A 10,137-nucleotide genomic window follows, 5' to 3' on the forward strand; every position below is an offset into this window, starting at 1 on the left:
GAAGAAGCAGAGAGAGTATGAAAAAAAGCCTGGTGGTAAGCAGAGTGGAAGTGGGTGAGGCAGGGGAACAGGATTTAGTTCAGACTGACACATCAGTTATTTATTGCTGTTTGTATCCAGATATCTTCCATCTCAAGAGGAAGGCAAAGGCTTTGTCCTCAAGGGGTGCTTATCTGCACCCAAGGGCGGCTGGCAGCAGTGTGGGTCCCTCAGGAGGGACCAGTCCCTGCCATGAAGGGGACACCAGGCTGACCTTCTGAGGTGTGGTGACGGCAATGAGTGCCACAGGGGATGGTGAGGGGCTGCTGTCACACTTCACCTTTCACCTGTAGGCAAATGAACTAACTTAAAGAAACCTGGGTTTCAGTGAGGGAAGGGAAAGAGAGGTGATAATGCTGGTTAGGTTTGAGTGCATTGGGAACCCTACACTTCAAGGAGTTCAGCTCTGATCAGCAAAACATCTGCTGAGCTGTAGGCATTGAATGAGTCCTGCAGCCTTGACTGAGCACCAAGCACAATCCTTTTCTGTTCTTCTGAATTAAACTGATGCTTTAAAAACTTGGTGAACTTGAAACCAGGGACAGCAAAACCAGGCTTGCTCTACTTGTTTGTATTTGTTCCCAGAGGCTTGTTGGCAAAATTGTACTCTGTGTACTTTTACAAAAGAAATCTAGGACATCATTATTTGAATAGAGAGTTATATGTGATAAAAATCTGTTTATACCACAGCATCTCCAGCCAAATGATTGACGTATACATTTCTGCCCTTCCATTGATGTAACTTTTCAATTTCCTGTTGATGTCTAAGCTTGATTTATTTTTCCATTTATTTGGGTTTTACACAGAGCACTAAAGAGCTTGGCACTTGGGTCTCTTTTTTTTTCATCAGTTCAGCCCTCTTAGTACTTGATCATTTCATTGTTTCTGCAAACAATGAAAAAGAGAGATGGAAAGACCGGCTGGGAACAGCTGGTTTGTTCACCAGGTGTCTGACTGGTGTTCAAGGATCCTCCTTTGAGGGAGGCTTGTATTCTCTGAAAAAAAGCAAAATTCAGGGTTCACTTTATTTGCTGCCTTCACACATGACACAGATTCACAGGGGTCCTAGCAAGGAGCCTGAAAAGTCCAAACAAACAAACAAAACCTGCTTTGGGAAACCTCAGGGGTTTTTCCCTCCACTTACACCTCAGCTGGATCTAGCAGAGAGCTCTGCAAGACCTTCTTAGGCAAACCTTGCCAAGTTGTGTTTAGAGAACCTTACCTTTTCTCATCATCCAGCTCCTTTGTCTTCTTCACCCAACATCATATTCAACAAAGCACTGATTGAGAGTCAGGGCTGGAGACCACTGGTTTTGCAGAGCTGCCTCAGCAGCCGCTGCTCATGATCGTGGTGACTCTTGTGTTTTATCCTGCCTCTCCCTGTTCCCAGCTCACAGAAGTCCTCTGGGCCTTTGAAAAGAAGCTATGTGTTGCCAGTTGTCCCAAGGCAGGAGAATCTTGAAAGAAAACCAAGAAAAAGCAGATTGAACTCACAGCAAAATTAATTTATTGCCTGCAGACTTGTAACATGATCACACCAGCACTCAAATGTACCCCAGGAACAGTGATGCTCACAGCCTGCCCCACGGAGGTTTATTCAAGGCAAGCAGAAAGAGAAGCAAATACACATATGTCACTGAGGAAAAATGTACAGATTTGGTACAAATAGAAACTGGGAACTGTTCTGCTGCTCTGTCTGCAATGGCAAAAGTTGGAGCCTTCAGTTCCTTGACCTTCTCTCAGGCTGGGTTCTGGGCTTTCTCCTGTGTGTAGCACCTGACTTTTCTAGGGGTCACCTAAGGCTTCCAGTGCCTATCTTCCTCTTCCAGGGTGCAGTTGTGCCAGGGAAGGGATCATCATCCCCAGAACACCCCAGCTTGTGGAGCACCAAGAGCCTTCCACTACCATACTTCAGCCTGCTCCAGTCAGAGTGAGCCAGACCAGCAGAATCCTCATTTACTGGGTGTGAGGAAGGAAGGAATACAGCCCTTAATCCTCACAAGCAATAAAATCAGGAGCTGTAGTGCTCTAAAACAAGGAGCTATAGCTCTCACTTTGTGATTTCTCATCTGAAGTGCTTTACTACCTACAATAATAATTGCATTTCTGGCAGCCACAATGTAGTTAACAGCCCAACATGCCTGAGCTGAGTGCTGCGTGTGCCTAAATCAGTCCCAATTCTGCAAAGCCCATGAGCATGTACTTCAATAAAACAAGGGAAGTGTATCCTTAAAGACTTGCTACAGTCAGTTTGCAGCACCAAGTCAGAACAGTAGGAAGCATGGGGTAGTTTATATGGTGTAATTTTGAGTTTTATAATAGACTCAGATCAGGAGAACCATTGATTTGATGCAACTGTGCCTGTATCACTCTGGTTTTATCTTGATTAGCTCTTGAAGAAGATATGTTACAGGACAGAAGACAAACTATGTGAGCAGCTCAGCTCCAGCAGAATCAAAACCCAATTAGAGTCTGCTTTACCCATGTGTGACCCATTCCATGAGACTTGCATTCAATATCAGATATTCCCATTCTTTTCTCCTGTTTTTATGTCATTTCACCATTAATAATCAGAAGGTATTCACATTTGCAAATCCTTCTCAAGCACCCAAGGACAAGTGGCCTGGCTAAATATTTCACAGCACATCAATGTAGATTTACCACAGTTTGAGGTGGTTTTGTACTCTTGCACATCTCATGGGTGCAGCATTACAGACAGGGTATCTCTTGGCTAGTTGTATGTCAAAATCCTCACATGCTGCCTTAGCTCTCATTGGAAAGTTACCTAGAGATGAAAAATAAGCCTGTTGCCTTTCTTCAGGTATCAATCATCTATAGGCTCTCACCTTAAAGAGCAGCACTGACACCCACACTCTGTTGAGCCCCCTTATGTTGATAAAGTTACAGAGATTTATCTCACATGAAGATTCAGATCACTGTTCTGAAACCAAGTCATGGGTTTTACCTTCCACATCAAATCTATCTTTGTGGTTAACAAAAGAGTAAATTACATTTGAAATTCTTTTACTTGAATGTTCACCATCATTTGAGTTACATCCTACTGGAGATCATGAAAAGGAGTCCTGTCCTGCCTGTCACATCTCATGAACCCCCTGGCTAAGCTCAAGCTCTCTAACCCCTCAGTCCCTTTGTCCTGTGTATCATTCTGAATTTATGCACACTTCTCTATAAGAAAATTAATCTTTTGCTTGCAAGAGACATATCCAAAGCAAACACCACAGTGTGGAATCAGCTCCTTTGGGTTTTACTTCTTGCAGCACCAAATTGTCAGCTCTGATGCCAGCATAGCTCTCCAGCAGGGAGTTCAGGGAGAAGTGTCCCATTTTTGTTTGATATATCTCAGCTGGGCCACAGATTTGAGTGATATACCTCACCTGGAGCCCTGAGACAAAGAAAAAGCAACAAGAAAAATAACTGATCAGCATCTGCCACCTCATGGCAACTGGATTTATTTTACTGAGGACCAGCTCTTTTCCAGCTGAGACTTTTCTAGTAGGTCAATTTGCAGATAAAGGTAATTGGATTTAAGTCAGTATGTGGCTCTGCTGGGTACAAGAGGTTGTAGGTGAGGAGTGTTTTTTCTGACTGTGGTAGCAATAGTGTCTGAGTTTTTGGGGACTGGAGCTGTACAAGCAACATTCATGGCCAATGTTTAATATGGTAAGACTTCAGTCTTTGTTTTGAGCTTGTGATTTTTTTTTCCAGCAAGATTCAGCATGTGCTTAACCTCAAGCACTAGCTGTGTCCTTTACCTCTGTAGGACTATTCATAGTCTCAAAGTCAAGCTTTCACTGGCTGTGTTTTATTTGTGGGTTTAGGATCCCAGGAGGGAAGTGCACTACAACTGACTAAGTAAGCTGTACCATAATAGATATTTTGTCTCTTTTTTAATCTTTCCTCTTGAATTTCTATTTTTTTTCTCAAAAGCAGCGTTTTTACAGCTGTTTTTTAATGCTGTAGAGATCAAATAGATAACAAATGAGCTTTTAGAGCAGGAAATAGTCTAACAACTGCACTCAAATACTTCTTGAGAAGAAGGGTATTATAAACCCTGCACGGTAACAGCACAAACTCCGCTTCAGGTACTGACAAAGGAGTGATGCCACTGACAAAAAGGGATTTAAAAAACAGTAGAGGGGTGGCTCTTGGAAAGCAGCTTTGTGTCTTGTGCTGAGGAGTTTAATGGACACGGGGGTCCCGGGCGATGTTGCGACCTCCCGCTGCCGCCCGCCGGAGCTCAGCACCTCCCGCTGCTCTCCCGATGCTTCCATAAGGAAAGCAACAGCACCTACGTGTGGCCACCCTGAATTAGGCAAGGGCAGAGCAGTGAGGATCATGTTAAACCTGAGCTGAGCATCAAGTCATGCTATTGTACAACTGGCTGTGCGAGGGCTGCTGTGAATTCGGGTGTAAGGTGCTGCCGTGTTCTGTCGAGTGAGGGTGGGATCCTGGTTAGCCCTTGCCTCTGGTTATTTTTAGTGTTACTGGTTAATTCCAGCCCCTCTCCCCAAAGTTCTCAGCTATGTTAAATTACATCTTGCAGTATGGAAATTTGCAGGCAATAGAGGAGACCTGGGTGAGAGACTCCTTGTAGCACAGTGGGGAGTAAAGAGTGGCTCTAACTCTGGCAGAGCTTGTGCAGGAGGAAGGCAAGATCCCAAAGGCCACAGGCTAAATACACACTGATGTGTGGCTCCTTTTAAACACCAAACATTGTTTGCCCTAGAGGCATTCCCTTTTGTTGCTGCCCTTGATGTCTGCACAAGATGTGCATAACAAATCTCCTCTCATTGGATTTGCTCTGAGCAGGTGACACTTGGACTGTAGATGTTGGGGTAACTGCAGTTTGGTTCCTGATCTTACTGCCCTTAAAGCTATGTACTTTCCCTCTTAGAATAATGGACTCATTTGGGTTGGAAAAGACCTTTGAGATCATTGAGTTCAACCTCTCCCCTCACCCTGCTCAGGCCAGCACTAACCCATGGCCCTCATCACCTCAGCTCCATGGCTTTACAATAGCTCCAGGGCTGGGGACTCCCCCAGCTCCCTGAGCAGCCTGGCACAGGGGCTGACACCCCTCTCAGGGAAGTTTTTCCCAATCTCCAATCTAAATGTCCCCTGGGGCAACTTGAGGCTGTTTCCTCTTGTCCTATCACTTGTTACTCTTAAATTACAGTTTCTGGTAGGAGAAAGGCAATGGACTTGGGCAGCCACCTGCAGTCTGTAAGCATCCACCTGAGCTGCAGGGACAAGGCAGCACAAGGTGCTATCCAAGAGGCAGCTCTCTCCTGTCTGATACCTTGTCTGAATCAATTCATTATTTGTTTGAAATATGCTGGGATTGCTGTAATCGGTATTCCTCTCTTTCACACTGCACCAGGATTGAAGAGGTTTATCCTCTGGAGGTTATTTTTAGCAGTGACACCACAGTTAAGTCAATCAAGCCTGGCAGTGAGGGCTGAGTGGCAGCTCTGAGGTGCAGACACCTTGAATCAGAGCAGCCACGTTGGGCAGCATGTTCTGCAGCACACAAGGCTCTGCCAGCACGCCTGCTATGTGGGCTTCACCTGGGAGATACCAGGACTGGACACTGCTCTTTGCTTCCCTGTGCCTCAGTCCAGCAGACACGTTTGGAGACTCTGCTGTGTACATCCATCTCCGTGCATTGTGTGATGTGTTCCTCTCTCTGAGCTGCTGGGGCTTGGATCTGCCAGCCAAAATGCCCCTGTGATTAGCCTAAACATGCTATAGTCAAAAAGAGCTGGCACAGCAGGGACCTGTTATTTAACTCCTGCACTAGATGAGAAGATGCTGTAGTTTCTCACAGGCTGATTTATTATCTTCAGCCATTGCTTGCAACCCTGTTGCTACTTGTACTGTAGTTGCTCTCAAAACAAAGCACTTGTAGCTCTCTCCCACTAGAACCTCTTCCCAAGACTTTCTGTTTAAAACCTGGTTTTCCTCTGACAATAGTGAAGTTCTTTGCTGTTTTTAACAACCTCTGAACTTTTGTACTGTGGAATTCACTGTACAATGGCTTCAAGCAAGAATTATAACCAAAAAAAAGTATACTTCTGTTATGCACATTTTCTTCCCTTATCTCTCATCCCAGCTGAACTGGGTGCTTGCAGAAGAAGAGGTAATTTCTGTCCACAAGTGTCCACCTCAATTTATAGACAAAAGAAGGGTAGAACTGATTGTGGCTTTATTGGTGGCAGCTGGTGGCCTTGGGTCTCCAGCCAGGAGCTCTGACTCTCAGGGTGAGCTTTTTGTCAAACATTAAATCATGGAATAAATACATAGCAGACTCCAGCTAATCCATTTTCAGAGGATACATCAGAGGTCTTGTGCAACACGCTGTCACTGCACTGTGGTGCAGCCAATGGCAGAGCTGGTCTGGCCTTTGAAGCAAGTCTAGTAGAGGTAAATTTTGGACACCTGAGGAAAATGTGTTCCCCTGACACTCTCACCTGTCCCTGCTAGAGACAGCCTGCACAAGCACAAAGCAGTGCTTTGCCCTGACCATCAGCCAGGCTCCTGGCACTGCCTGGGAAGCAGTGCTGTGGCTGCAGGATGGGCAGGAGGGAGCAGTATTGGGCAGGGAAGGACTCTGAAACACTGACCCCAGGAGTAGTGCCAGCTCACTGGAGAGACACTCACTATAAAAATCATCCAAGTGTGTGCAGACAAGGTTCATGCAGTGGTGTGATGCTCCTTCTCCTGGGACAGGGGTGCTGGCAGGCAGCATCAGACCCTGCCAATCCTTGAGCACAGTGAATATCTACAGTGTGTCCTGAACGTGAGCTGGCACTTGGGTTTCAGTGTGCTGACCCCAGGTACAGGTTGCTAGGAGCAGAACACAAGAAGTTCCACTGGAACATGAGGACAAACTGTTCAGGTGAGTGAGCCCTGGCCCAGGCTGCCCAGAGAGGATGTGGAATCTCCTTCTCTGGAGATTTCCAAACCCATCTGAACACGTTCCTGCAGAGTCTGATCTAGATTGACCTGCTTTAGCAGGGAGCTGGGCTGGATGATTTCTAGAGGTCCCTTCCAACCCCCACCATTCTGTGATTAATCACAGAATGATGGGGGTTGGGAGGGACATTTAGAGATTATCCAGTCCAATTCTGGCTCACAAACATGCATCATCAGTGCTGTAGGGTTCCCCCTCCCTGCTAAGCATACCTCTCACATTGCCAGCCTGGGGACTACTTCTGAACTTCTCAGCTAAAGAGCTGTGAGGGCAGATAGTGGGGGATTGCAGCTGATGTTAGCCTTAAGGTGAACAGCCTGTGTCTAGGTTGTTGTCAGCAGGATGGCCCCATGACATATTTCTTCCAGCTTAGATGTGCCGGATCGGATTCCTGCTGACACGTAAAGCCCTTTTCCACAGCTCTGGCAGTGCTGAAAGCTGGGACAGCCTAATCTTCCTAAAACCCTCCTGTGCTGTAATACTGACCAAAACCTTGGAGTTGTGTGTGCAAGTGGTGAGCATGCTGACATAGGGGCTGTGGTGCTCATCAGTGTCACCTCCTGCCTGTTGTGTCTGCCTTCAGGGTATCTCATACACTGGTGCATCTGGGGTTTTTTTGGAGGAGAAGTGGTTTCTGTAGCACGGTTTTCTAGGGAAATAAAGTTCTGTGTGGACAATGTGTGGCAGCTATATATGTCCCTACTTACTCAGCAGCTTCAGACATGTAAACCTGGAAGATGCAAAAGTATTTGCAGGTTTTGTGTCTGGGCAGCCTGGCCACTGCTGCCAGGCAGGAGACAGCCACAGTGCAAACTTCCCCTGGCTTTTTTTTTAGCAAGCAGAGGGTTTACCTAGGGAAAAGAAACTAGTAGTGCCCAGGCTACAGAAATGGTTCAGTTGCATTGCACCTTTTCACATATGGCAGGCTCAAAGGGCACAGAGCAGCCTGAGGGAAGCAGAATCCTACAGCTCAGTTTGTGCAAGGACGAGCTGGGCAGGGTGTGATACTGTGATGTGACATGTCCCACTAATCCTCATATGGAACTGGGTAATAAAAGTATTAAATTCACTTGAAAAGCCCTTCTATAGCACCAGTGGAGGGCAGAAAGAACTTAGCTGAAAGGAGAAGTTCATTAAATGTTGAGAAAAGTTACCTTGCAAATGGCTTTCTCCATCACTTCTCTCCGTGTTTATTTACTAGTTGTAGGGATCAGGGGTTTTTTTCAGCTCATGAGCCCAAATCCACCTGTAGAAGGGAAGCTCTGCTAAATGTCCTTAGAGGAGACCCAGTTTGGTACCTGCTTGTCAAGGAAAGAGCTAGTCTCTCAGTAAGGGGGATGTTTTCCTGCCAATATAGCATTCAAATTTAGCTTCTGCCACTGTAGGCAACGTGGCATTAAAAGAAGGAGCTTAAGTTATTAAACTGAGCTGCTTTAATCATCCAGTTCGGGGAAATCCATTGCTACAGGAGACCTGAGGATTAATGTATTTTTACCACAAAGCCAATACATCTATTCTGATCAGTTTGCAGTCGCTCACTCGTGCATATGAAACTTCATTCTCTGGGTTTGTGCTCAATAGCATGGGACCAAATGGAGTTTTATTTGGAGATTGACCCTGTTACCTTGAATCTCATCATTCTAGTGGCTAGTTATGTTATTCTGCTTCTGGTTTTCCTCATCTCCTGCGTGCTCTATGACTGCAGGGGGAAGGATCCCAGCAAGGAATACGCTCCTGAGGTCCCTGCAGACACCCAGCCCCCGATCCGGCTGGTGGTGATGCAGCAGGGCTCCCCTGGCACCCGCTGGGCAAAGGACCTTGTCACTGCCTACGAGAACTCCTCTGACCTGCCAGGGAAAAGGACTACTGTTGTGTAAGGGGACACTGCCTGGCAGCTCAGGTTTCTGCCCATCAGCTTGCCTCGCCTGCCATGTTTACTCTCCGTTTGCAGAAGGATAACGCGCTCACTCGGTAAGTTGAGATGCCGATTGATTTGATCTGGTGCCATTGCTGAGGGGGTCAGTTCCTGTTCAGCTGCATTCTGCGTGGGTACAGCCTTGCACTCCTGCTGCCATCCATGAAGAGACTTGTTTCCATTTATGCTGAGGCTGCCAGCAGCAGTGATGCTGTTGTCCACTCAAGCACTGAAGAAGGGCCTTGGTTGCATCTCGAGTCGTGCTTGGTGCAGGTGTTTTTGCAGGAACACGGTGTGGTTGAAGGTCTCCCACCCAGGAGGGGCAGTGCTGCACTGCCCTGCAGCTCACCACAGCTCACACACAGAGTGCAAACGACCTTGGGAGATTGTTTATCTCCCCAGTGAGAAAAGAAACGCTGAAGATTTTAAAAGGATAGAGAGTGCCTTTCTGATAGAAGCCAGCTGCTGCTCCCATCAGAATTTAATAGTTTCCATGTTGTCTGTCAGCTCCCCAGAGGGCAGTGCCAAGCCTGTCCTGGCACTTATTTTCCACAGGTAGAACATGAGCTCTGCTCTTACAAGGCAGAGTACCCCTTGCCCTGCCCAAATCCCCTGACAGGATACAATATACTTCCTGGAAAAGCTGGGTACAAAGCCTCCTGCCCAAGGGAAAGTGTGAACGATGGTAAATGTACTGGGAAGATGATATGTGTGAGTCATTGCTGCCACCCACCCCACCAAAAGGGAAACTTCTGACCCCTTGCACCAAGTGCTACTTCCCTCCTGGGTTCCATCGTGCATCATCACATATCTGACCCTGCCCCTCACCTCTCAGCCTTCCTTCAGCTGGATCATGTTCCAGCTGGACCATATGAAGACTGCTATTGTATCTCCAGGAAATATAACATTATATTCATCAGCTCTTGTTATCGGAATTTGGGAGCTACAGGCTAAAGGCTTTTGTGGCTAACAAGTTTCTTCTGCTTCTTGCTGGTTTTTGTCCCTCTTGGTACTTGATAGACTTAAGTTCACATCTTCTGAAAGGAAAGGAAATGTTCTCTTTGTCCTCCCGGTGAAGCACAAAGAGAGATGTTCTTACAGCCACAGAAGTGTCTGTGATGTTGTGTAGCTGTTCCTGAGCACAGACAGCTCAGGTCCTGCTCTGTCTTCATCAGCCTGGGCTGCAAAA

General features: G+C 46.6%; 1 protein-coding gene across 1 annotated transcript; it reads left to right on the forward strand.

Moving 5' to 3' along the window:
• Positions 1-8,625: 8,625 nt before the first annotated feature.
• On the forward strand, positions 8,626-8,910 carry SMIM36 (small integral membrane protein 36). Its single transcript, XM_062011172.1, has one exon. It carries the CDS (start codon positions 8,626-8,628, stop codon positions 8,908-8,910), a length of 285 nt encoding a protein of 94 aa, XP_061867156.1.
• The last annotated feature ends 1,227 nt before the right edge of the window (positions 8,911-10,137 follow it).

Source organism: Colius striatus, chromosome 18 (genome assembly GCF_028858725.1).
Source record: "Colius striatus isolate bColStr4 chromosome 18, bColStr4.1.hap1, whole genome shotgun sequence".
In the NCBI taxonomy this organism is placed as follows: Eukaryota; Metazoa; Chordata; class Aves; order Coliiformes; family Coliidae; genus Colius; species Colius striatus.